Source organism: Onychomys torridus, chromosome 1, assembly GCF_903995425.1.
Source record: "Onychomys torridus chromosome 1, mOncTor1.1, whole genome shotgun sequence".
NCBI lineage: Eukaryota > Metazoa > Chordata > Mammalia > Rodentia > Cricetidae > Onychomys > Onychomys torridus.
The window spans coordinates 125,756,292-125,784,009 of NC_050443.1; the positions used below are offsets into that span (position 1 = coordinate 125,756,292).

A 27,718-nucleotide genomic window follows, 5' to 3' on the forward strand; every position below is an offset into this window, starting at 1 on the left:
GATGGGTCAGATTTGTGCTAAGTAAAGGTTTTGTGTTTCCTTGCTGACATTGGCAAGAAGAGCATGTAAAACCAGAAAAGCCGCCAGGGCTGGACTGTTCGTGGAGCCATCTAGTCTACATCTCTGTGCCCAGACCTCTCAGCATCTCAGGGGCAGGAGGTAGCTGCAGCCAGTTGCCCAGTCTTCAGCAAGGGTGGACAGGAGGCTGTGACTGTCTCTAGGCCAAGGCTTGCTGGTACAATCAAGGTTTGGGAGAGTAACACCCAGAGACAGAGAGCAGCCTTTTATTTTTCCACGTCACTGAAACATGGGACCTCTCTACCCACCCCCAGTGTCTGGTCCTCCATAACCAGTGCACTAGTCCCGAGAGCATTCCCTTGAGAATTACCAATATAAAAAAAGGGAGGAGGGGAAGGGAGGGCCTGAGCACCTTCCAGGCCAGGAAGTTCCCGGTGGGCACACGGGAAGGTGAGGAGTGGTTTGGTGTGCAGAGAGGATCTTGGCTGTTGCACAGGAAGGCACAGGTGATCCTGGCTGTGGGGCTCCACTGTGGGGAGAGGCCTTCAGTACCCAGATGCAGACCGTGTGAGCTAGCTAGTGGTTATAAAGTCTGCAGATCTAGGGGATAGCAGGGGCTAGAGCCTCTACAGATTAGGAAGGACACATATCCGGACACTAGCAGAGGTGGGGGCAGGGGTGCCTGCTCCTGCCCCAGAGGAAGGGATAAGCAGGGAGCTGCCTTCCTGGCCTTAGCCATGAGCAGGGGCCAGGGTTGTCCATTCTGAGCCTTTGGCCACAGAAGCAGGGAGGGCCCCATGGCTCTGCCCAGAGCAGCCGAGCAGAGGTAGTGGGGAGGAGAGAGGACAGGAGAAGGGTGGCTTCCTGTTCCAAGGAAGGCACTTGCAGCTGATGTGGTCTGGTGGCATGGCAGGAAGGCGTGGCTTGGCACAGGAAGAAAGGAAGAGTCGGGCAGTGGGAGTTGAATCCCCGCTTCAGGCAAACATAGTCAGCTGTAACCACTGCAGGGCAAGACGAACGGGTTACCGGGGGCAGCAGATGGGCAGCATGGCCCCCTCAGCCTCCTTCTTCACCCATTCCAGGGCACAGGCTCCGGGCCCAGGGCTCAGCCATCACCATCCACATCTCATCCCCTCTTTGGGGGACCCTCTGGTGATAGGGATGCTTCCTTTCCTTCCTTCCTTCCTTCCTTCCTTCCTTCCTTCCTTTTTTTGTTTTGTTTTTGGAGACAGGGTTTCTCTGTGTAACTCTGGCTGTCCTGGAATTTATTCTATAGACCAGGCTGGCCTTGAACTCAGAGATCTACCTGCCTCTGCCTCCCCAGTGCAGGGATTATAGGTGTGCACCACCATGCCCGGCAGGGAGTGCTTTCATACTTCTTTAGTCCAGGAGACCAGATTGCTGATTTCCACAGCGTCTAGGGGCCTGGCCTCCCCTCTTCATCCCTCCCTGGGCCCCAGAAGCCTCTGACACAAAGCCTCCAGGACTAGGGTCCAGATTTGAGGGCTGGTTCCAGGGCCACTGGAACCTTGGAAGAGACAGGGGAACATGGAGGGTCATCTCACCTTAAATAGATCAAAGGTCACAACACCATCCAGGTCTGTGTCCAAAACTTTGAAAAACCCTGTGTTCAAGAAAAGATGAGTTAAGTCTGGAACACCAGCCAGTTAATACCCAGCAAGACTGTCTCTCACCATGTTATTGTCCTTTAATGAAGCTTCCTGCCCTAAGAGGCCTCCTTAGACCCTCCTCTGACCACACTTCATACACCAAGTACCTATGTATAAGTCCTCTGTCCCCACCTCAGCCTCCACCCTCTTCACCCCTCTGTCTCTCCCACTGGCTCATAAGCACACAGGATGGCACTGTAGGAAAGTAGTGTCAGTTAGGGACACTCACGGAACATGGTCTCCAGTCGAACAAGGCAACACACAAAGTTGTCAAAGTCCACCGCCAGGTCAGGCTCTGAGTAGCGGGTGATGATGAGTTCATGCAGCTTCTTGTTAAGCTTGAAGCCTGGGCAGAGGATGAACAAGTAAGGGCCGGAGCAGGTGCAGCCAGATAGGGTGTGGAGGAGCTGGTCTGGGCAGGGCACTTAGGGTCATTCTCTTCCGGAAGAAGGTCTGAAAGATCTCTTGGATAGAGCTGAGAGGGGCTGGCAAAGTGAGGGACAGGCCCAAGGTGGGCATCACACACAGACCACCCCCCCCCCTGCCAGGAAATCAGGAGCTAGCTGCAGAGGACCTAGGCATCTGGTCACATTTGGGCAAAACACCCTGGCCTTGTTTTCACACAGGCAAGTGTGGGAGAGTCCTGTACCTGTCTCACTGGAGCTTGGAGCTGGTACCTGCCCCTCTTCTCTCTGCCTGCCCTGGTCATGTGTCCTGAACACAGTCACTCCCCTCTGAGAATTACTTTCCTCTTCTTCACATCGGGGATAACAAAGATCTCTAGTCAATGGCTCCATGGATAAGGCACTTGCCATGAATACTCCAGGTCCAGAGTTTGGATCCCAGAACCCACATAAAAATCAAGGGGTGTGGTAGTCTGCCAGTAATCCCAACACTCACTTGGGAGGCAGATGGGATTCCCCAGGAAAATTGACCAGCTAAACTAGCTTAATCTGTAAGATCCAGGTTCAGTGAGAGGCCATGTCTCAGTAAGAGCAATGGAGGAAGCCAGATGATGCCAACCTCTAGCTTCTATGTATATCTACACACATATGAACATAAATACATACACGCATACCACACACACATACACATGTACAAATTAATTAACAGGCCCTTGTTCTTGGTGAGCTATAAGGAGAGGAAAGGGAGGAACAGACAGAGTACTTAGTTCAGAAACCATTGCACCAATAGCATCACCACCAACACCCCCCAGAGACAAGGGCCAGCCAGGTGGGCCACTGTCCCGGGGAGCTGTTAGGGTCTTGGGCCTCACCTGCAGCCTCGATGGCCATCCTCATCTCGTAAGCGCTCATGCTGCCAGACTTGTCCAGGTCAAACTTCCGGAAAATGGTCTGGGTGGAGAAGAAAGGTTGAGGACCGGGTGAGTCAGCCGCTCTTCATGACTGCCTCCTGTCCCCGGGGGAGTGAAGGAACAGCCAGGAAGGGACTCATTTGCTGAGACGTTTGGGCTTGGGGAGGAAAGGAGTTGCATGCAGCAAGGAAGTTCTGGAGGAAGGCCTGGCTACACGGCTAGCCTGGCTCTGCCACCAGGCCTGGCCATGCCATGACTGAGGCCACAGAAGGACAGGAGAGCCCGGCCAGGGACCACCTACAAGGTAATTTCGGATGCGGTTCCACAGGATGTTGAATTCCACCAGGCCCAGCTTCCCATTGCCATCACGCTTGACAGGTGTTAAGAAGGAAACTGCACAGTTTAGAGCAGATGTGTAAGGGGGGCTGGGGAGAAGGGAGCCTGGCTGTGGAGGGAGGAACAGCAATCACCTACAGCTGTGGCCAGAGTTCCATGTGTTAGAAGGGGAGGTGTAGAAATAGCACCAGCCTTAGGGCCAATTGGGGACCAAGGTCCTTCTCCGTTTTTCCAGAAGACCTGTGCCTCAGTTTCCCTTCCTGGCCAACTGGAAGATATCCAGGAAGATGTCTGGCCATGAGGCCATACGGCATCCACATCCTCCAGGCTCTGTCCAAGCTTCTCCGAGGACAGTTAGACAGCATCCTCCCAACCTCACTCCACTAGAGACAAAAGCAGACAGATGGATGGAAGGATACATCCATGAGGTTCACCATGCTGCGGCAGGACTCCAGGCTGAAGCCGTTGGTCCGCAGGTCTTTGTCTGAAACAAACAAACAGTTCCAGGGTCTGAGAATGTCACTCAGTCAGTTGTGTGCTTGCCTGGCATACACGAAGCCCTGGGTTTGATCCCCATCACTGTATAAACCAAGCATGGTGGTGCATGCCTGTAACCATGGCAGTTGGAAGGAGGAGCCAGGAGGATCAGGAGTTTGAGGCTGGCCTCAGATATATAGACCCTGTCTAAAAAAAGAAACGAAACGAAGAGAAAAGAAGAAGATGGCTGGAAGATGGCTCAGTAGTTAAGAGCATTGGCTGTTTTTGCAGAAGAACTGGGTTTGATTTCCAGCACCCACATGATGGCTCACAACCACTTATAACTCCAGACCAGGGCATGTGATTGATTCATGCAATTTATGCATGATACATTTACATGTATGCAGGGAAAACATTTATACACATAAAATAAAAAATACAATAAAAAATTAAAAATCCACAGCCTCCATATAAAAAGGTATGAGTAGGTATCCCCCTGCCCCCTGCCCCTGCACACACACAATCTGTAAACCCAATGCCGTTGGAGGACAGGGGGGGGGAGGAAGGAGGACTGTGGGAGCTTGCTGACTGCCAGCCTGGTGCTAGGCTGCAAGAGATCCTGTCTTAGGGCGGATATGGGAGAGGGGTGGAGCAGGACATCTGATGTCCATATCTGCCCAGAGATGACAGAGATAGAGAAGGAACCAGTCCCAGGGCTCAACTTAGAGGTCTTGCAGAACCAGCCACACTGGGAGCCCTGGAGTGACCAGTGTTAGGGAGGTTCCAGTCCTGCCCATGGGTACCGAGCCCAGCAGAGCATGAGGTGGGATGCTGTTACCATGAGAAACAGAAGAGCATTTCAGAAGCCAGGTCCGAATCCAGCAGAAAGGAAGAAAGTACTGAACAGATACACAAGATTAGGTAGGAGAGGAGCCCACAAGTGCTGGCTGTGAGCTGGAGAGGGTAAACAAAGCTTCGCCAGCAAGGTAGGGCCAGGGAGATCTTGGGCGGAGGCAGATGAGTAAACAGAGGTCAGGCACAGCAAACCCCAGACAACTAGAGCAGGCTCATGCCTGCAGCAGCAGCAGAAGCCAGAAGGGAAGGGAAAGCAGGAGAGCTGCTTTTGTCCACACACATCAGGGCCTGGAATTTAGTCTTACTCTACTTTCTAAGACCTAGGGCATGGCCTGGAGGTTACAGCCTTGCCTTCACCGGCACTGAGCACTAACTTCCCCGGCTGGCTGTGCTATGGGCTCCCTAAGATCACAGAGCTCAAGAGAGTAGATGGGGTAGAACAGGGTTAGTGAGGAGTCTGGGAATGGTGGTGAGTGTGGAACCAGAGAATGCAAGGCCACGCTGGGAGCCCTGGAGTGACCAGTGATAGTACGGCTCCAGTCCTGCCCATGGCCCGCCTGCTGCCCAGACCAAGGTGTGGGGTTCAGTTCCCCAAGGAACAAAACCATGACGATTGGAATGAGTTGGGAATAGGACACGGGGTGGGGACAGCCATCGGGGACCCTCACGTTTGCTAATGATCCTGTTCAGGATGGTCTGCAACTCCTTGACGCTGATCTCCATGTCCTAGGGGAAGAGGAAGTACGGCATCTGCTGGGCTCCCCCACTTCACACAGGGCTTCCCCACCCCACCACCCCTTGCCAGGTCCTGACATACCTCCCCTGCCAGCTTGCTGAACAAGGTTTTGAAGGTGTCATCGATCTCCTCTTCGGAGAGCACTTTCTGCACCCAGAATGGAGAGAATAGGTCAGGATGCTATGGCCTGGCCCTTGCCTGTAGGAGCAGCCACTGGAGGTGGGGTGGGACACTCATATTTACAAGTCACTCCATCTCTCTGAGCCCCACTTTTTTCTTTTTTATTAAATATATTTGTTTATTAAATTTTTTTCCATTTTACATACCAACCCCAGTTCCCCCTCCCTCCCCTTCTCCCGCCTCCTCACCTCCCTCCCACTTACCCCCATCCACTCCTCAGAGTGGGTAAGGCCTCCCATGGTAGTCAACAAAGTCTGGCACACCAAGTTGAAGGAGAGCCTAGCCCCTCCCCATGGTATCAAGGCTGAGCAAGGTATCCCACCACAGGGAGTGGAGCCCTACTTTTCTAGCCTGTAAAATGGGATCTGCACTCTTGTAGCTTAAATGGTGGGCACAAGTCAGTTAGGTGTTGAAAAGTTTGGATTAGGGTCCCTGCTGTGTGAACCTAGGCAAATTCATCAGCCTCTATGAACTTGTGTTCCCCAGTTAGTGATATCACGAAGGACCTAGATGAAGCGGCTATGAGGAAGAAACAAGACACACAGACCTAGCACAGGAACTGCCTACCATCATCGCAGATCCTTCTCGAACTGTAAAGTGCTGGGCAACAAGGGACTAGAATTGTTCTTAAGGGCTCCTATCAGGAGGGAGTCTGCCCTGCCAGCTGGAGTCCATATCCTATCACATACCTGGGGGACTTGAGGGGACCACATACCTCATCAGGGAGGTTGGCCTGGATCTGGTCATCTAGCTCCCTGCAGAGAGGAAACCATCAGTCAGAGGGCCTGGGGAAGCCACAGTGGAGAGACAGGGTAGGTGGGAGGGGGCGGGAATCTACTACTCACTGGGTCCCAGCCTTCTTCTCTGAGAAGAAACGCAGCACAAAGTCACCCTCCTTGTTGGGCTCGAAGGTGGAGGGCACTACAACATACTCCCCTGGTGGCAGGCGGATGCGGTTGCTGACTTCTCGCAGGTTGATGAAGGTCTCTGAGCGTGCCCGAGAAGAGTTGGCCAGGAAGAAGTCACGTTTCAAGTGCACAGGCTGACCCACCATCTGGCAGGAGACAGAAGCAAGCAGTGGGCTACAGAGCCCACTCAGTCTCCCCTCAGATACTGGTCCAGGCCCAGAGCCCAGACTGTGAGTCCTGGCTTGCTAAGTTACAGCACACAGCCTGGGAGACCTTGATAAGTTACTTACCTTCTGTAAAACCTGAGTGCTTAGTGCTTGGGCTGGACTGTGGCTCAGTGGTACAGGGCACATTACCTCCCCACCACCTTTATGTTTATTTATTGCAGCTGGGGGAAGGGATGCCTGAATGCCAGCATGTGAGTAGAGGTCAGAGGAAAACTTGTGAGGGGTCTGTCCTCTCCTCTCACCATGTGGATTTTGGGGATCAAATTCAAGTGCCTTTACCTACTGAGACATTCCAGGCCCTGGTTTTGATCCCCAGGACTGCATTAAATCAGATATGTGCCTGCAATCCCAGCACTCAGGAGGTAGAGGCAGGAGGATCAGGAATTCAAGGTCACGCTCAGCTACACAGTGAGTTTAAGGCCAGCCTAGACTACATAAAAGTCTATCTCAAAAATAAACAAATAAGAAATTAAATGAGATAAAAGAAAATATGGGTGCCCAATCTGACTGCAGATAAGAGACTTTAAAACACTATGACACAGGGGTTATCAAGACAGCTCAACAGGTCAACATACTTGCTGCACAAGCCTGGAGGCCTGAGTCCCATCTCCGGAAGCTAGGGAAAGGCGGAAAGAGAGAGCCAACTCCACAATGTTGTCCTCTTACCTCTACACTCATGATGTGGCACATGCACCTCTCTCTCTCTCTCTCTCTCTCTCTCTCTCTCTCTCTCTCTCTCTCTCTCACACACACACACACACACACACACACAAATAATAAATAAAAATCTAAAAACTGTGATGCAGGTGGCTAGGTGCTTCCCTAGCATGTGTGAGGTCCTAGGATCAATATTCGGTACTGATAAATAAACCTAAGAGACCATGTACATTCTGCCCTATTATCAGCCATTGGTGCTTTCCCTGTGTTGTGCTTTGCATGAAACCTGACTGGTGGCACTTTGCTGACCATCTTGATGGCCCCAGAGGAAATGCTATCTACTTTTCCCCCACTAAAATAGGGCCTTGTGTAGTCTAGGCTGGCCCTGACCTCTTTATCATCAAGGATGACCTTGAACTCTTGAACCTCCTGCCTTTACCTCCTAAGTGCTGGAATTACAGGCATGTGCCACCATGCACAGCTGGGAAGTGCCATGTCTTAATATGAACCCCAAGGCCCAGGACTTCAGCAACTGTTCAAGAGTGTAGACCGCTCAGCCCAATGACACATGCTCCCACCCCCAGACCTGATTAGCACTTCCTCAATGTGAACAGCAAGCAAGACACAGAGAACTTGGCCTGTATGTGTGCTGAGTTGGGATCTGAGGACCAGGGTTCAAATCCAACCTTTGCTACCTGCTCTTGCCCTCAGGAGCTGTCTTACTTGAACAGGCACCGGGGGTGGGGAGCAGCATTTTGCAGGCAGTGACAAGGTGCTATCTCCTGATGCCATATGTCAGGTAGGGCTGACTTCGGCCATGCTCCTCCCTCCAGGCCCCATCAGGAGTTCATGGGCTGATGAACCAGAAAGAGAGTAACACCTACCTCCCGTGGGACCTGTAAGAGAGAAACAGAGAGAATAATGCACATTTGCCCAGGCAGCTAGGATACACATACTGGGTAGAGGTCCTGGGTTCTTAGGGAGGGAGGCTCAGGGGACAGGAAGTGGGGATCCAGACCTGTCCTCCCATCGGAAGGACAGGGCAGAAGTCTCTGTTCCTGTGACTGCCTGGGCTTCTGATCCTTAGAACAGCTGCCAGGTAGCCAAGCTCAGTGTGAGAAGCCCAAGAACACCAAGACTTCATTTCATCTGCTGCCAAGAGTTCCGGGTGGAGGCTAAGGCTATGGCCGCCCTCTACCCTGGCAAGGGAGATCTGGAAATTTCCATCTCTATCTTGAGCTGCACAATAAGAAGCAGGGGAAGGCTGGATGGTGGTTGTACACGCCTTTAATTCCAGCATTTGGGAGGCAGAGGCAGGTGGATCTCAGTGAGTTCAAGGCTAGCCTGGTCTACAAAGCCAGTTCCAAGACAGTCAGAGCTACACAGATAAACCCTGTGTCTCAAAAAAAGAAGCAGCAGGGGAAGTTGGGCAGTGGTGATGCATACCTTTTTTAAAAAAATTAATTTATTTTACGTATATGAGTGTTCTATCTTATAGATACATATATACATACATATATCTATGTATTTATACTCAGATAAAGCGTATGCCTTTACGGCAAAAGAGGACATCAGATCCAACTATAGATGTTTGTGAGCCACCTGTAGGAAACTGAACTCGGGTCCTCTGGAACAACCACAGTGAGTTCTAGGACAGCCAGGGCTACACAGAAAAATCTTGTCCCAAAAAACAAAAATAAAACAACAACAACAACAAAACGAAGCAGAGGAGGCACGGGCCTAGGACAGCATCTGCCGGTGTAGACCCTTCCCACCTGCTCCACAGGCCTCTGTTCACACCCTTGCTCCACAGAATGCCTCACTTCGTTCCAAAGCCCACAGGCTGACCCCAGAAGCTGTGGCACACAAAGCAATCAGCCCAGCTCCTTCTTCTCCAGAGCAACATCCCACATTCTAGGAGAAGGGTGAATTCTAGAGCCTTCCTTTCCTGCAACCAACCACCTCCTTTGCCCTCTGCATTCAGCAACTACGTCCAGGAGACCCTTCCAGCCCCACAGCCTCTCAGGCCCTCAGGATGCACCAGGCGCCCCCTAGTGGATGCTTGCTGCAGTGGGAGGAGGTGAGCCCACCCCTCGGGCTAACCTCGTACACGGCGAAACCGATGGTCTCCATGTCCCGGCCAAAGCGACGCTCCCGGCGGCGGTTCTTCTGCATGAGGGCCAACAAGAAGCTGCATCCCGACTCGCGAGTCTCATAATCGTTTTCATCATCCACCTCCTCCAACCGGATCTTGAACTGGGGGTTCACCCAGAAGGTAGCTGCGGGAGGAGAGGAGGATCAGAGGCAGGCGGGGCAGGGGGCTTCCCAAGCCTCTCCAGCACATCCCATGTCTGCTCAGCCACAATCTCGTTCAGTACTGGGGTTCTATATGCCCCAAGTGTCAGAAGACAAGAAAGCAGATGGGCAGGACAGTGTCTGTCTTTCAGGGCTTGTCTTCCAGAAGCGGAAGTGGGTGAGTTATCAGTATTAGTACTAAGAAAAGCTGGAAGAGCTGCAAATTTTATTCTAACTCACTGAGCACTGGTGTGCTCAAGGCCCTAGGTGCTAAAAAGAGAAACAAAGCTGCCGTCAGCCTGGGCTAGCTGAGCCCTAAGGGAGTAGCCAGTACCTGGTTTTCTCAGTGCCTTTACAAGAAGCTTTGAATCTGGTGCCTTAGACCAGTCAGCACACACACACACACACACACACACACACACACACACAAACATGTATTTTGTTTGTTTTTAATTTTATATGTATGTGTGTGAGGGGGTATGTGCATGTGAATGCAGTACCCCCAGATGCAGAAGAGGGCATTGGATCCCCTGGAGTTGGAGGTACAGGCAGTTGTGAGGCACTGATGTAGATACTGGGAACCAAACTGTAGTCTCCTAGAAGAGCAGTGTGCTTTCTTAACAAATGAGCCATCTCTTTAGCCTAACAACAACTTTTCAGAAAGACATTTTAAGTAGAGAATATGAGCTCAGATGACAGGTCTGAGAATGTGATAATCATCACTACAAATAATCCAAGCTCATGTGATAACATTTACTTTATGGCAAGGAAAAACTATTTACATTTAAAGTACCATCTCATAAGAAGAAGGGCAAGCCAAGGAAGATGCTCTAAAACCATTGCATTGTTTAGAAGATCAACTAGCCACAGCATGTGTTGATTGGCGGGGTTCAGTAGCAGAGCCCTTGTATTGTATGTAAGGCCCTAGGATTGAGCCACAGCATGTGTTGATTGGCGGGGTTCAGTAGCAGAGCCCTTGTATTGTATGTAAGGCCCTAGGATTGAGCCACAGCATGTGAAAAACTAAGAACTACAACAAATCAAAGAAAGGAAAGCTAGGATTGGTGGCTTGTGCCTGTAATCCCAGTATTAGAGGTAGAGACTGGAAGATATGAAGTCCAAGGCCATCCTCAGCTACACAACCAGCTCAAGGTTGCCCTGGGTTACGGAGACCCTGTGTCTTAATGAAACAAAACAAAATGCATTAAGCATGTTCTTGAGACATTCAAATCCACATCAGGAAAAACTTATAGACAAAGGGTCACTGTGAATTTGGGGCTAACCTGGACTACAGAGTATAAGGCTCTGTCTAGCTGGGCAGTGGTGGCCCACACATTTAATCCTAACACTCAGGAGGCAGAGGCAGGCAGCTCTTTGTGAGTTCAAAGCCAGCCTGGTCTACAGAGTTAGTTCTAGGACAACCAGGGCTACACACACACACACACACACACAAAAAAAAAACCCTGTCTCGAAAAACAAAAACAAATGAAAAAAGAAAAGAAAAGCAATAAATAGGAAGGAGGGGAGGAAGAGAGAAAAGACAATGAACTGAAATACATATGACTACCTTAGGCTGGTGAGGTGGGTCAGTGGGTAAAGGTGGTTGCTGCAGAGCCTGATGGCCTGAGTGTGGTCCCTAGGATTCACGTGCCCACAGTGACACATCATTTCAAATAAAAATAAATGTCATATTTTAAGGAAGAAAAAATCCGGGCGATGGAGAGATGGTTCAGCGTTTAAGAGAACTCACTGTTCTTCCAAAGGACCGGGGTTCAATTCCCAGCATCCACATGGCAGTTCACAACTGTCTATAACTCCAGTTCCAGGGGATCTGACACCCTCTTACAGACATACATACAAGCAAAACACCAACATATATTAAATAAATAAATAAATCTTTAAGAAAGAAAAAAATTGAAATTAGAGTATTATAAAATCACCTATGGGACTGGAGGGATGGCTCATAGATTAAAAAGAGCCCTGACTGCTCTTCCAGAGGACCCGGGTTCAGTTCCCAACATACATATGAAAGTTCACAACTGTCTGTAATTGCAATCCCAGGAGATCTGTTGCCTGATTCTGGCCTCCCTGGGCACTAGGCATACATGTGGTACACACATATAAATGTAGGCAAAACACTCATACACATCAGGTAGATAGATAGATAGATAGATAGATAGGTAGATAGATAGATAGGTAGGTAGATAGATAGGTAGGTAGGTAGGTAGGTAGGTAGGTAGGTAGATAGATGATAGGTAGATGGAAAAGAAGTGAAAATAAATACATAAACAAACGGGATGGGGACTGCTGGGAACATATCTCAGTGTAGAGCACTTCCTCTCTACCCATGAGGCCGAAGGAGCCATCCCTAGGACTGAAAACAAAAGAAGCCAATCTTCATCACAAGGAAGAAGCAGGTCCAACAGGTAAACAGTCTACCAACCAAACTGTCTCCCCTTGGGCAAACTCTTCCGGAAAACACGAAGGAGGAGGCTGTCCTAAGAGAACAGACAGACCCACAGCACTGGGGTCAATGTGAGCTGAGGACAACCAGGCAAAGCTCACTCAGGAAAATTACTGCATGAAAGTTCAATCAAAGGGCAGGAGAGACGGCTCAGCAGCTAAGAGCACTGGCTGCTCTTCCACATGAGCCGGTTTGATTCCCAGCATCTACATGATGGCTCACAACTGTCTGTAACTCAAGTTCCAGGGGATCTGTTGCCCAGTTTTGGCCTCTATGGCACCAGGCATATATGTAGGACACAGATATACATTCAGGCAAAACACCCATGGACATACACATACCAAATATGAAACTAAAAACTTTTATCAGGGTGGGGATGTAGCTTAGTTGGTAGAGTGCTTGCCTCTTGTAGACCCAGTCACAAAGCTCCGGGTCCCATCCCCAGTACCTTGTAAACCATGCATGGCTGTGCATACCAATAATCTCAGCACTTGGGAGGCAGAGGTAGGACAACCATGAATTCCACACCACAGAAACACTGTCTTTAAAAAAAAAGGGGGGGGGAGTGGGGTTGGGGATTTAGCTTAGTGGTAGAGCGATTGCCTAGCAAGCGCAAAGCCCTGGGCTCAGTTCTCAGCTCTGGCAAAAAGAAAAAAAAAAAAAAGGGAAGGGGTGGGGAGGGAGGGAGGGAGGGAGGGAGGGATGTGGTTCTGTGACAGATCACTTGCTTAGCATGTATAAGTCCCTGGATTCAGTCTCTAAGACCACAGAGCAACAACAGAAGCTCACACAAGCCCTTCACCCCCAACTCCCCCACAAAGTTTGTAATAATGAAACCTACAACAATTATGTCTTACTGGGGCTAGGGAGACACTCCACAGGTGCCCGCCACCAAGCATGACAACTGAGTTCCACCCCAAAGTCCCACAGGGTGCAAAGGAGAGAGCCAACTCCTCTAGGTTGTACTCTGACCTTGTGTGTGAACCCATCCCCGCCAAGTACACAAAATATTATGAAATTACAACAAAAGGCAGGCCGAGCCAGGAACCCCTTCATGGTACGCTCCTATTAGCTCAACTTTTCTAGACAGTGTAGTAGGGAAGAGAAAGTCACAAAAGCTGGAAGAATGGGACAAGACAAACCAAATGTATTGTTATTTGTTGATCGCCAACTAATAAACTACGAAGAATCTAGCAAGGCATGAGTCTGGATACAAAATATATTTAGAAGTGCAACCGTGCATTATTGTATCCATAAGTATCATTTGAGAGGCAAGAAGTGATTCAGGTACTTATTTTGGTTTTTTGAGACAGGGTTTCTCTTTGGCCCTGGCTCTCCTGGAACTCACTCTGTAGACCAGGCTGGCCTCAAACTCAGAGATCCAAGACATATATACAGGCAAACACCAACATACATTAAATAAATAAATAAATCTTTAAGAAAGAAAAAAATTGAAATTAGAGTATTATAAAATCACCTATGGGGCTGGAGGGATGGCTCATTGATTAAGAGCACTGACTGCTCTTCCAGAGGACCCAGGTTCAGTTCCCAGCATCCATATGAAAGTTCACAACTGTCTGTAACTCCAGTTCCAGGAGATCTGTTGCCTGATTCTTTTGCCTCCCTAGTGCTGAAATTAAAGGCATGTGCCACCATGCCCGGCTCAATAGATTATATTGACAGGGTTTCTCTATGTAGTTTTGGTGCCTGTCCTGGATCTCAATCTGTAGACCAGGCTGGCCTCAAACTCATAGAGATCCACCTGCCCCAGCCTCTCATGTGCTGGGAATTAAGATGTACACCACTACTGCCTGGCAATAAATGGTATTTTTTTAAAGACTTATTTATTTATTTTATGAATATGAGTGCTCTATCTGCATGTACAACTTTATGCCAGAAGATGGCATCAGATTCCACTATAGATGGTGTGAGCCACCATATGGGTGCTGGGAATTGAACTTAGAGCCTCTGGATATGCAGCCAGTGTTCTTAACCACTGAGCCATCTCTCTAGCTCCCAATAAATGGTATTTTTAAAAGCTATTTTGGGGCTGGAGAAATGGTTCAGTGGTTAAAAATGATGATTGTTCCTTCAGAAGATCTAGGTTCAATTCCCAGCACCCACATTGCAGCTCACAACTGCCAGTAACTCCAAGCCCAGGGGAGCCAATGTCTTCTTCTGGTCTCCACAGACACCAGGCACTCATGTGGTACACAGACATGGATATAGGCAAAACATCCATACACACCCGGGCAGTGGTGGCACACGCCTTTAATCCCAGCACTCGGGAGGCAGAGCCAGGTGGATCTCTGTGAGTTCCAGGCCAGCCTGGTCTACAAAGTGAGTTCCAGGACAGGCACCAAAGCTACACAGAGAAACCTTGTCTTGAAAAAAACCAAAAAGAAAGAAAGAAAAAACAAAACAAAAAAACACACATACACATAATATAAAAATAAAAAACCCCTACTATATACATATATGAATATGCTTTGGGATGTCTTTCTGTATACTGTGAACATATGTTACTCCCATTGGCTAATAGATAAAGCTGTTTTGACTTATGGCAAGGCAGCTTAAAGGCAGGGGGAAATCCAAGCAGAGATACAGAGAGAAGGGAGGAGTGAGGGATATGTCCAAGGAGTAGCAAGATGCCAGCAGACCATTAACACATGGCCACGTGGCAAAACATCGATGAGTAGAAATGGGTTAGTTTAAGATGAAAGAACTAGCTAGCAAGAAGCCTGCCATAGGTCACACAGTTTGTAAATAATATTAAGCCTCTGAGTGATTATTTTATAAAGTGGCTTCAGGACCTCGGGACTGAGTGGGACCAGAAAAACATACTATTACACAAATACGTCAAAATCCAACAATATATAAACTCTGAACCACTTCTGGGACATGGATTTTGGATAAGGCATACATAGTCCATTTGCGCTTATCGGAGAAGGATGGTATTCCAAGCACCAAATCTCAAAAGATGTACAAACCCTCTAAAAATTATATTCTCCTATAAAAAGACATTAAAGGTCAGAATAAAGGGCTGGAAGGACAGTCCAGTCTGAAATGTTCTTGTCCTGCAAGCACAGAACATGAGTTCAATTCCCAGAACCCACGTTAAAAACCCCAGGTGGCTAGGTGGTGGCGGCAGCTGTGGTGGTGGCGGCAGCTGTGGTGGTGGTGGCAGCTGTGGTGGTGGTGGCAGCTGTGGTGGTGGCTGTAGCAGCCGCAGCGCACAACCTTAATTCCTGCACTCGGGAGACAGAGGCAGGTGGATCTCTCTGAGTTTGAGGCCAGCCTGGTCTACAGAGTGAGTGAGTTCCAGGACAGCCAGGGCTACACAGAAAAATTTGTCTTAAAAAGCAATAAACAACAACAAAAAATTAAAGATGCCAAGAGAAGGTGGAGGCAGGAGAGTCAGAAGTTCAAGGTCATCCTTGGCTGCAAATTGAGTTCTAGGAGAACTTGCTCTACAGGACTGTCTCCCCTGGGGATGGAGGGCCTAGGAGCGGCTAAAGAGACGCTTGGCAGTTAAGAGTGCATACTGCTCTTGCAGAGGACTGGTGGTAGGTTCCCAGTACCCCATGGCGGCTCACCAACTTCTGTAAGTCCAATTCTAGACCTCTGATGCCCTCTTCTGACTCTTCTGCACTGGGCACTGGGCACGCACATGGTGCACAGACATACATGCAGGCAAAATACTCATGTACATAAACTAAAGCAAATAAATATAAAAGTAAACCTCTAAAGAAATTAGCAAAAAGACTCCCGAAGAAGGAATCCATCTTGTCTAATAACAGGACTTCTGATTAATCCATAACATTACATCAACGGGCAATTGACAGAAGCTTGGAGCAGGACCAGAGCCAGAAATACCCACAAAACACCGGAACTGCACAGTGCTGATAGGGAGGCTGGCTGAGCGAAGGACAGGCCTCTCTGCTGTGGCACAGGAAACCGGTGCTTACAGGTTTGGAGAGAAAGGAAGTGAGGAAAAGATTGCTTCCAAACAGCAGGGGTGAGCTTCTCGGAGGTGACAGCCAGAGGGTGCAGGCAGGAGCCCCCACAGGGTGAATTTGGCCAAGTCTACAGGCCAGGGAGGAAATGGCAGTGTGGCAATCGGGAGGAGGCGGGGTTGGGAGGCCGGAGGTCAAGAGAGGGCTGCATGCTCTAAGGTGGGTTTTCCACAAGTACACAGGGATGAGGGGAGAGTGAAGGAGCCCTTCACTCCTCTCTTTTTCTCTTCTTTCTCTCTTTTTTCTTCATTTTTTTATTGTTTGTATTTTTTAGACAGGGATCTCTTGTTAGTTGTCATGGAACTAGCTCTGTAGACAAGGCTAGCCCAGAACTCACAGAGATCCCCCTGTCTCTGCCTCCTGAGTTCCAGCATCAGCATTAAAGGCCAGGACTACCACTGCCCAGCACTCTCTTCCTCTCTGTTCTGACTGAGCCTCATGCAGCTCAGGCTGGCCTCAGCCTTGCTCTACAGCCAAAGCTGGCTTTGAACTCCTGATCCTCCTGCCTCTACCTCCCAAGCACTGGAATGACAAGCATGAGTGGCCACAGGGGACACAGTCTCTTTTCAACGAAATTCAAGGTCTCTGGAGACAGTAAAAGAGGAAGGAGGTGGAGGAGAGAGTTCCTAGTGGGATGTTGGGGACCACACAAGTGCTTATTAGAGGTTTGTGGCTGTGAATTTACAAGGAAAACAGACTCCCTTGTGTTTTCTTCTCCATCCACATTCAGTGGTTCCAAGTCAGTAGAAAGCTTGGTTCAGCTGGGATTGTGGTTATGCTGGTAACAGGAGCAGAGGGCAGGACAGAACAGGGAACTAGATGTTTGCAAGGTCAAGATAAAAACAACAAGAGCTGGCTGAATGGCTCAGTGGATAAAGGCATTTACCACCAAGTCTGCCTACCTGACCAGATCTCTGGGACCCAGGTGATGGAAGGTGAGAACCAGCCCTGGAAACTGACCTCCATATGCACACACATCCTCCCATGAAACAAATAAATGTAATATTTTTAAATACATTAAAATGAACCAGGTGGTGGTGGCATGGTCCTTTAGTCCCAGCACTCAGGAAGCAGAGACAAGTGAATCTCTGAATTTAAGGCCAGCATGGTGAGTTCCAGGACAGCCAGGGCTACACAGAGAAACTCTGTCTCAAAAAAGAAACAAACAAATAAACAAGCAAAACAAATATATATATGTGTGTGTGTGTGTGTGTGTGTGTGTGTGTGTGTGTGTGTGTTTGTGTGTGTGTGTATACATACATAAATATATATAATAATTCATAAATGAGTAAGGGGACTGGGTTCCAGCCCTAGTACCACATAAGCCAGGTGTTGTAATGCCCACCTATGGAGGTAGAAGGACCAGAAGTTCAATGTCATCCTTGGCTACATAGCAAGGTCAAGGGTAGCTTGGGTTACATGAAATCCTGACTCAAAAAAAAAAATCTAAACAAACCAAAAATGGGAACAAGAAAGACAGACAGACAGTGTGTGCAAAATTAGAGATAGAGTAATTCAAATGGGAGTCAGTAAGATCAGTCAAATCCAAGAGACTGAGGTCTGGGCACGGGCAGATGTGTTCTCAGATCAAGGAGGTGGGTAGTGAATGGCAAGGCCCAGAATGCTCTGTGGTGGGGCAGGTGGAACTGGTATAGAAGAAAAGGCTGATGTGTGTGTGTGGGGGGGGGGGGACAGTGCAATCGACCACATGGTACAATAGTCGTGACAGTCACTTTCATAAGAGGGAAGGGTTCTGAGAATGAGGAGTGGCCAGCAGATGTTTGGATGACAACAAGGTTTTCTTACCCAGGCCCCAGGCAAGGACCAGCATGGCCCTTTAGCACCTTAAGGACATTTAAGGATGGACTCCTCAAAGCTAATTGGAGGAACACCTGAGCATGACTGTCTGTCTCCCAAGAGACAGAACGGGCTCAGCCAGGGGGCCCTACCCAGCCCTGCCCACCCCCGCTGGCCTCCAGACTCGGGTCACCTGGGTAGTTCCGGCAGCCCCCAGCAGTGCTCCCCCGGCGCCAGCTGCCCTCATAGAGCGTGGTATTCCAGTTCCGGAGGGTCCTGCTCTTCAGGGCATCAGGCGTGAGGTTGCAGATCTCCAGTCTGTCGAACTCACGTAAGAAGTCTCGGAATGACATCCTGAGGGTCCAAGGGCAGAGGTGAACCATAGTTCCCCATCATGAACTGGGCTTTAGGGGAGCAAGTAGAGAAAAGGTTGCTTACCAGAACTCCCCATCCTCCATCTTGATCCTCAGCTGTTCTCGTTCATAAGGATCCACTCTGTTCCACTCTGAGGAGCTGTGGGAGGCAGGCATGGCCAGGGCTGGACACCACTGAGCTATCTCACCCTTGGCTCCTGTTCAACCTGGCATGTTTTCCAGAGCCCAGATCAGGGGGCTTTCTCTGGGACCAGCACTTTTGAGGTCCTCATAGGTCCCTACCCAAGGGTCACTCTTCTTTTTGAGACAGGTCTCAGTATGTAGCCACCATACTCCTCCCCCCTTGAAGACTATGTAGCCCTAGGTTGAGCTGGAACTCACTGTGCAGCCCAGGTTGGCCTCAAATTTGTAGTGATCCTCCTGCCTCAGCTTCCTGAACACTAGAATTACAAGCATAAACCACCACATCCTGCCAGGGGGGTGCCTTATCAAGGTCAAACAGATACCCTGGGTGTATCCACAGCTGCCCCAGTTCCCACAGCCTGAGTAGGCTCTGACAGAGCAAAATCCTAAAGGAGTACACAAGATGGGATCCCTCTACTCAACCCTAAATCCACCTCCAGCCAGCTGGGGTCCAGGCAGAAATGTCAGGGATTTCTCCAGACTTCCCCAAACCTCCCCAACCAGTGCCCACTGTCCTGCCCCTTACCTATCACACCAGGGTCCTTTCCATTCCACTTCGCCCCAGGGGTTCCGCATTCGGATTAGGCTCACCTGCTGGCCCTGGTAATTCACCTGTTCCCCAGAGCGCACATCAGTGCTATGCCATTTGATACCCCTTCCTGGCCCACCTTCTTTACCACCTCACCCTGCTTAGTAGTACCCAGCAGCACACCAGGGCCACATAGTCAATATACCCTAGAGTCAGACCTCTAGGGATTTACAGCCCAGAGAGGCGGTGTACATATGAACTAGAGTCATCTGCGATAAGCATCAATGCAAATCACAGGATGGTAATTTCAGGAGGCCAAGAAAGGAGAAATCACCTCCCACAACCCAGGCCATATGCCAGGAAGGCATGGGGGCGGGAACCACCCTGCAGTACAGGCCCTGCTCAGGAAATACCTGCTTGGCATCCGTCACAGAGTATGCATGGCCCCTCACCAGGTTCTTAAAGGTAATAGCTTCCAAATCCCGGATATCAGTTATCTACAGAGAGAAACATGTACTGTGGTCAGAAGATGAGGTGTCCCCTGCTAGGAGCATTCACAGGGCTCCTAAGTCCTCCTCACACATACAATCCACACAAAAGCTGCTGGGAGCGACGGTCGGTCAGGCTCCTATCTCATCCACTCCACTGTTGCACACAAATGCTGTTCTTCCTGGGGAACGGGGCCAATCCTAGACACTAATGCTGTCACTATGCTGTCACTGGCTAGGGCTGGCAAGATTGTAGATGTGCATATGCACACATTTATAATCAAGCACACCCCCAAGAAGGACTCAGTCAGGGACAAGCAAGGGGGGAAGAGAAAAGGACAGATCCAAATGTGGCTAAACTAGCAAAGTCATAATAGCCCTTTTAAAAAGTTGATTTTACAATTAAGTAAGTCTCTGTGTGTGTCTATGTAAGTGAAGATACCCTCAGCAGCCAGAGGCATCGGAGCCCTGGGGATGACATGGAGTTGTGAGTTATCTGATGTGGGTACTGAGACCCGAACTTGGGTCTTCTCCAAGAGCAGTACATTCTCTTAACCACGAAGCTATCTCTCCAGCCCCATACCCAACCTTTTTGACCTTGTAGTGTGGCTTTGTCATTCACAAAGTTCACACTTGGCAACAGCTCAGTCAAGTCACAGATTTTCAAATCTCAATGTTTTAAGTAAGTTTCCAAGATTTTGTGTTGGGCCACAGAGCAGCATTTGGCCAACTATAGCTTGGAAGACTGCCTGACGCTGATGTAGGGTGACCAGTCAGGACTAGGGAGGTCTGGAAATGGCTGTGGGAATGTGGGGCAGACAAGGGTAAGCAAGGAGAAGGGAGAGGGAGGAGCTTGGAGTGGGTGGAGTCTCAGAGTGGGAAAGAGAAAGCTGAGACACTGGATTGTGACACCTCTGAACTCGGGAAGGTATAAAAATGACAAAGGGCCTTGCTAATCTCTCTGTATTGTTCCAGTGTGCAGCCTGGAGAGATGGCTCAAGGGTTAAGAGCAATTCCAGAGGCCCCCGGGTTTAATTCCCAGCAACCACCAGGAGGCTCCAACTATCTGGTGCTTGCTAGGAATTCCAGGGAATCTAACTCCTTCACACAGACATACATACAGGCAAAACACCAACACAAATAAAATGCAAATAACTAATTCATTTTAAAAAAAATGAGAAGGGAAGGGAGCAGGAGGAAGCAGGGAAACAAGTCTGGGGCACAGCTGAGGCCAGGAAGACAGGAAGAAGGTGATGGGTGGAGTGGGTTTTGCATCTACATCCTACAAAGAGGTGAGGGGGAAGTGTCTCAGGCTGAGCTGGGTTGAGGATGAGGTTAGGGTTGGGCAGAGGAGTTTGTATATCACTCACATTAATGGAGCAGCCCAGCAAGGAGCCTCGTTCCAGGGCCTTCTGAATGATCTGGTAGAGGTCTCTGGGTGCCTTGGGCAGATCAAACCACTCGGTGACCCCACCAGTAAAGTCCTCAAAGGCCTCTGAGGTGCAGCCTCCCGAAAGGGCCTCGTAGCTGCCATTCACCCTGTGAGCAGTTCATCAGTGCAGTAGGACCAGGAGAGAGGGCCAGCCCTTCCACCCAGAGACTGAAGGTGCGCCCTGGGGTTCCTACTCACTTGGCATAGGCCTTCTCAAGCAGGGCACTCCAGAACTCGTTGCACTGGGCAGAGTGCACGAACACCAACTTCCCATCCTTGGTGGGCAGTAAGTCATCCACGACCACGTCCACCCACTCCCCAAACTGCCACAGCTGTGGGGGAGGGGCAAAGTGAGCACCTGCTCTGGGGTCCCCCAGGCCTCAGCTCCAGCTTCAGCAGGGCTGACTAAACGCGTGAGTCTAGATCCATATGCCTGGTACATGTGTGACACACCCACATTTACAGAAGCATGCCTTTTGTCTACTAGAATTTACAGTCAGCCAGCCCTCCTCAGCCCCAAGTACCACAACTAGAGACACCTTTAATCTCAGCACTCAGGAGGTGATCTCTGTGAGTTCAAGGACAACCTGATCTACACAGTAAGTTCCAGGACAGCCAGGGCTACATAGTAAGACTGTATCTCAAAAACAAAACAATTTCACAAAACCACATTTGGACCATGGAGATGGTTCTGGAAATAAAGGTGCTTGCTCCTAAGTCTGCGAATTTGAGTTCAATTCCAGGGTTCACATGGTGGAATGAGAGAACTGACTTCTGCACATCCGACCTTTACACACCAGACACACACCCACGCTGTTAATCCTCATCAGCACACACAGCCGCACGTACATGTGCATGCACACACACACACAGACACATGCAAATGTAATAAATAAATGTAATTAAACTTTTAAGTGGCCAGGTGGTGGTGGAGCACGCCTTTATTCCCAGCACTCGGGAGGCAGAGGCAGCAGATCTCTGTGAGTTCAAGGCCAGCCTGGTCTACAGAGTGAGATTCAGGACAGGCTCCAAAGCTACACAGAGAAACCCTGTCCCAACCCCCCCCCCAATTTTTTTTAAATGAACAAGTACAGTCTCGTTTCTTGATATTATTCCCTAGAAAAATACTCTAACTATTGATGGGATGTTGACATTGCCTTAAGTCTGAGCCTCAGTTTTCCTATCCAGGAAAAGGAACAACCACCTTAGTTTCCCAACAGAAAACTAAGCAATGCAGATGACACCTGTAACTGAGGACTAAAATGGAACAAGGCACGCCTTCAGATACGGAGAGGGCGAGGGCAAGAAGGCCTCCAGTCCACGGTCTTCCTCAAGGCAAGCCCTAGGTCCTGTCTCTCCTACTCACCTCCCTAATCTAAGCCTGAGCATGGGCATAAGACAGAGGTGTGGACAGAAAATGGTGTGTGTGGGGCTGGTTCCCTAAATCACTGGATTTGCACAGGAGATGCCAAAGGACCTGCAACCCAGGTAGAAGGGGTGAGGTGCAGGCCCAGGCTGCCTAGGAACAGAAGCTTCCAAGAGTGCCAATAACTGCCACACGGAGAAGCCCACTATAGTGAGGTAAGAAGCAGCCCATAGAAGGATTTGGGACGTGTACTGAGTGGGCCAATCAGAAGCTGGAAAGCAGTAGATTGGAGAATTGAGGGGAAGGGGCGGGGAAAAGGATGGCGAGGTTTAGGCCCTGCAGGTTAGAGCTGGGTAGGTGTGGGGATCTCAGCATAGAGAATATTACCCACCATTTCTTCTTGGCCAGGGCAGAGTGAGGTAGGGGCCCTGACTAAACAGAAGGCACACAGAGACTCCAGGCATGGTGGGAGTCACGGCCGGAAGGCCTCAAGGAAGACTTTTGGGGTATGCCTCTCTCAACACCAGCTCCTGGAGAATTCGTTAATGTAACTTGAAAAGTGGATCATGTTGGAAACTTCAGGAGAAGGTGGTTTAAATCCTGAGTCTGTCTTTTCTCCTAGACTCTGTCAGAGCTTGCCAAAGCCAAGAAGCTGGGAAAGGGAGAACTAACGCCTGAAGACGGCCATAACTTTCCCCAGCAGAATACTCCATCTTCAGCTGGGGAAACTGAGGCTTGGGTGAAGAAAGATTGCTTCGTGAGCCAGAGCACAGTCTTTCTCCTTCCACACATTTTCTCCTTACCTAGGAGAACTACCAGCTGAAATACCTGCCCGACCGTTCACACATGACCGACCAGAGATGGCACCGAGAGGTCAAATACCTTCCAGAGGGAGGGCTGCCCGCACAGGGTGTGGCCCTGGCCATCCCAACTTCACAGTGCTGTGGGCCATCCTTTCAGATCTCCCTAAAGCCAGCTATGCCTCCACCCCAGGGAGGGTGCAGGGCCCTTCACCTGGAAATGAAAGATGCCAGCATATCCATCCTGGAAGCTCTGGCCGTAGGGAACCACTCGGTGCAGAATGGTCTCATTGAGGGTGAGGGAGGCAATGGCAGCCAGGAGCCAACAGTCCCCTGGGATAAGAAAGACCTTTATTAGGCTTGCCCTGTGGATCTGCTCAGGGGAGGGAGGTGCTGTGTGTGTGTGGGATGCTGGGGACCACCTGGGATTCCCTGGGTGAGGTACCCTTCATTTCCCTCGGCTTACAGAAAAGACCCAGGAATCTGGGCAAACCAGCACCTGTACTGATAGCCAAACCTGCCCGGGCCTGCAGGAGGGAGGAGCCAGGGCAGTGCCCAATGGAACGGGAATGGGGAAAACACCCAGAACCCCACTTCTGGGGGCCTACCCAGTGCTCCCTGGCAGATGTCCGTTCGGGTGGCTCCATCCACAATGAATTGGGGGTTTGATAGCAGCTCCTACAAGATCCACAATCCTGTTCCTGGGCCAGTCCCTCCTAGAAACTGGCACCCAGCCAACCACCACTAATAACGGGGCCCAGATCCCACTCCTCACCCATCATCACAGCCAAGTTCCACCCAGCCTGGCCTTCTTACCGTCGGACGCTTCCATTTGATGCCATAGGTTTTAGAGGAATTGGGGCCGAGTTCTTTGAAGCCCAGGCTGTGAGCTACCGGAGGAAAGGCCTCATCTTGGAAGAGGACCCCACTCTGCAGGCATCTTGCCCGCAGCTTTTCATAATCCTGGCCCAGGTATTTGATGGCGTTTTCATGGCGGCCCAGACCCAGCTCCTTGGCCCGTTGCTTTTGCACTTGGGCTGATACCCCGGTGCAGTACACCGGTGTGATGAACTCCTCTGCCATCCTGGGGGACACATGGGCCTGCTAGAAACCCAGGCCTTCCCAGGAATAGAACACAACTTCTGCCTGCTAGCGCTTTCCTGGACCTGTCCATTCCTCCCTAAACATGGTTCCTCTGCTTCACTGCCCCCTTTACAGAGCCTGGGACTCTCAGCCACCTTGTTAGGCTCCCTAAATCCAGAAAAGGGTGCCCAGTTTCTAGACACACTGGCCACCACCTCTCCCTTTCTCTATTCCCATTATCCAGTGTTGACAGTTCTGTGTCAGCCATCCAGGCAGGGGATGTAGGGCGGAGGCCAGCCCACAGCAGTACTTCCAGTTAACGTCTCAGACCCTGTTTGCCTGCCTGTAAGCCCCCTCCACAAAGTCGCCAAGCAGCTAGCTCACTTGCCCCTTTCCGCGGTTTAGGGACTGAAAACTCCAGGCACTGACGCCCCTCCACAGGCTCCTGAGACAGGCTGAACATCAGAGCACTGGACACTGGCCCAGCTCCTAGCGACCGGGTGAGCGCCTGCGCTGAGCTGCTTTCTGACCCCTACCTCTCACACAGGCACGGAGAGGACCTGCAACAGCGGCCGATCAGGGACAGCACCCTAGTCTCAGAAGCAGTGGCCTGGGCCAGACAATCGCAGTCCTGGGCACCCCACTCCTTACCTGGGGGAGGGGAGTTTGGGAGATCGCTGCAGTCCCTGCTGCTGGCTTCCTTGGTGGCAGCTCAGGGCAGGGCCCAACCAGGAAGAGCCCTCCTCCCCGCCCTCCTCCACCGCCCCTCGGCCCTGGTTCCTCCCTCTTTGGTCCTCCACCTACTCCTGGGGCTTTTACCCCGCTCCCTCTAGGCTCTCTTATCTCTCCCGCAACGTTTTTTTACTATCTCTTACTCAGGGTGTCTCCCGGTCCCTCCCTTGCTCCGCAGACTCTGAGCCAACTCTACGAGAGGACAAATTGGTAAAAGGCAGAGTTGTCCCCCGGGAGGAGCCGGGCGCCTGTCCGGGTGAGGAGGGTTGGGCTGGGACAGAAGGGCACAGCAAGCTAGAGAGAGGGCAGGGCAAGGGGTATTTTTAAACTAGGGCCGCAGCTCGAGTTGCAAGGCTGCGGGCCCCACCCCACGTCGCCCTCCGGCAAGGTACTGGGGACGATCCGGGCTGTGGCACAGTCCCCGCAGCCCCGATCTGCCTCCTGCGCCCCCGCGCGCCTCTTGGGTCGCAGCTGTCTGTCCTCAGCCCAGCCGGCGCTCCGCGCGAGGCAGAGATTACCTCCAGCCGCCGCAGCTGTTCCCTGTAGCCGCCCGCGCTGGGTGCAAGCGGACCTCTACAGGACGCAAGGCAAACGGCAGCCCCACCCCAGGCCTGTCCCTAGGCCAGCTCCCCACCCCCGTACCTTAAGACGCAGGCCTGCAGAGCTAACACTCCGCCCTAGCGGTCTTTGCGCATTCCCTGCATGGCCTTAGGTAAATCCGTGCCTTGATTTCCCCAACCATGCAGGGGAAGAAGAGGGACAATGGCTGCAGCCAGTCTTTGTGTAGCGTTCTGCCGTTTCTTGAATCCAGAAGCTAAGAGACGTGGGCATTCTGTCCTCTCCCAAGCTCTTGGTCTACCCACCTGGGAGCATGGCCTTTGTGTGAGTCGCCTGATCCGGGAGAGGGCAGCAGAGGCCCTGAGCGCCAGGGCAGGCCCACCTGGTACCCGCAGATTCCACCTGGCACACTGCAAGAGGTTGGAGAGCCAGGGCCGTGGAGGGACAGGGGCGGTCCCCAGGCTCAGGGCTCTTCCTAGGTGTGGAGGTCACTGCATGACTGGATGCAGGCTACATAAGATGTAAGGACAAACAGGCACACGACACTCCAAAAGTTAAGAGCTAACTCATCTGACTTTCCCTAAATGGGCACTCAGTATCTGGGAATTGTGAAGACTCAGGGCCTCTGCCTTCACAGTTAATGCGGAGGAAGAGATGGTCTATAGCACTTTCCTGACTGTAGCCTGATCTAATGCAGCTGTCATCAGAGGCTCTGATCAGACACTGGAAGAATGGCATGGGTGGGAGATGCACACCCTCACAGGGTGTGTAAAAGAGCCTAGGCAGGTAGAGGAACTGAGGGACGCTGGGTGTTGCTTAAGCAGGGAAAAAAAAAAAAAGGAGAGAGTGGCAGGGCTGGGCAGATCCAGGGGCTTAGATTTTTGTTGTTTTATTTATTGAAAATGTGTTGTATTTGTGTGTGTGTGTGTGTGCACATGCATGCAATAGCCATAAGAGGGCAAAAGAAGGATCCAGACCCTCTGGAGCTGGAGTTACAGGCACCCAAGAGCTGCCTGACGTGGATGCTGGGAAGTGAACCTAGCCTGTTAAGAAGAGCAATTGCTCTTAACTGCTGAGCCATCTCTACACACACCTGCACAAGGTCTTATGTAGCCTCGGCTGGCTTTGAATTCTATATGTAGCCGAGGCTGGCCTCGAGCTCCTAATCATCCTGCCTCCACCTCTCAACGGCTGTGATCACACGATTTACCACCAGACTCTGCTCATTTAGATTTCATTCCACTGGAGGTGGCGCAGAGCTGTACAAGCAAAGGAGGCCGGGGGACAAGAGGAGAGGGACAACCAGATGAAAGGATGCTGCAGATATCCAGAGCCCGAAAAGGATGGCTCAAGCCAAAGAGCTGGTGGGTGTTCTTTTGGGAGGGAGAGAACTTTATTAATGCTCCAAGTATGTGTAGTACTATAAGGAGGAGATTTTCTGTGCGTTGGGTGGCTCAGTAGGGGCAGGGATTCCCCAGCAGATAGAGGCCTCTCTCTGTTTCCTGATACTGCTTGACCTGATGGTCCAGAGATTCTTAGTCTTGGGAAGCCACATGGACCATAAGTGCCATCACCTCGGTGTGGTGCCCACATTCATTGTCCTACCAGGAAATGAACTTGACAAAATGGTCATTGAGCGGGATGGCGGTGGCGCACGCTTTTAATCCCAGCACTCGGGAGGCAGAGGCAGGTGGATCTTTGAGTTCGAGGCCAGCCTGGTCTACAGAGCGAGATCCAGGACAGGCAACAAAACTACATGGAGTAACCCTGTCTCAAAAAACAAAACAAAACAAAAAAAAAAGCGAATACCAGCCTCAAAATGAAAAGTGGAATAAAGAGTATACTTTTAAGTTGCAGGGGACAAACTGGTACCCAGGGTAGCACAGAATGCTCTTCAGGGATCTCCAAAGACTGCTTCACCAGCTTCCATCTTTTTTTTTTTTTTTTTTTTGAGACAAGATTTTACTCTACATTAGCCCCTGGCTGTCCTGGAACTCACTATGTAGACCAGGCTGGCTTTAAACTCAGAGACCCACCTGCCTCTGCCTCCTCAGTGTTGGGATTAAAGGTGTGTGCCACCACACCTGGCTCTTCACCACCTTCTTGATGTCACTGTACTCTGACTTTTTCTTGACAGCAGGTAGGATCCTAGATATTGTGGTTGGGCTCAGGAAGGTCATTCCAGTGAGCTTCCAATTCATTGAGCTCAGGGATAACCTTCA

The 27,718-nt window shown here is 50.6% G+C and overlaps 1 protein-coding gene across 6 annotated transcripts; it reads right to left on the reverse strand.

The window, feature by feature from the left end:
- Positions 1-268: 268 nt before the first annotated feature.
- On the reverse strand, positions 269-25,937 carry Capn1 (calpain 1). 6 transcript variants are annotated; one of them, XM_036202565.1, is made up of 23 exons: positions 25,082-25,448; positions 24,743-24,857; positions 23,940-24,207; positions 23,732-23,801; positions 23,338-23,456; positions 21,156-21,289; positions 20,896-21,064; positions 19,451-19,534; positions 19,035-19,120; positions 18,390-18,464; positions 18,145-18,305; positions 9,483-9,658; positions 8,264-8,275; positions 6,433-6,641; positions 6,303-6,342; positions 5,489-5,554; positions 5,340-5,397; positions 3,759-3,823; positions 3,305-3,373; positions 2,965-3,043; positions 1,918-2,034; positions 1,584-1,642; positions 269-1,019 (listed from the first exon to the last, which is right to left on the reverse strand). In XM_036202565.1, the coding sequence occupies exons 3-23, from the start codon at positions 24,204-24,206 to the stop codon at positions 993-995; spliced, it is 2,142 nt and encodes a 713-aa protein (XP_036058458.1). In that variant the 5' UTR covers position 24,207; positions 24,743-24,857; positions 25,082-25,448; the 3' UTR covers positions 269-992. The 6 variants fall into 6 exon arrangements, with proteins under 6 accessions (XP_036058458.1, XP_036058475.1, XP_036058457.1 ...); XM_036202582.1 differs by lacking the exons at positions 24,743-24,857; positions 25,082-25,448 and adding an exon at positions 25,802-25,937; XM_036202564.1 differs by lacking the exons at positions 24,743-24,857; positions 25,082-25,448 and adding an exon at positions 25,581-25,794.
- Between the last annotated feature and the right edge of the window lie 1,781 nt (positions 25,938-27,718).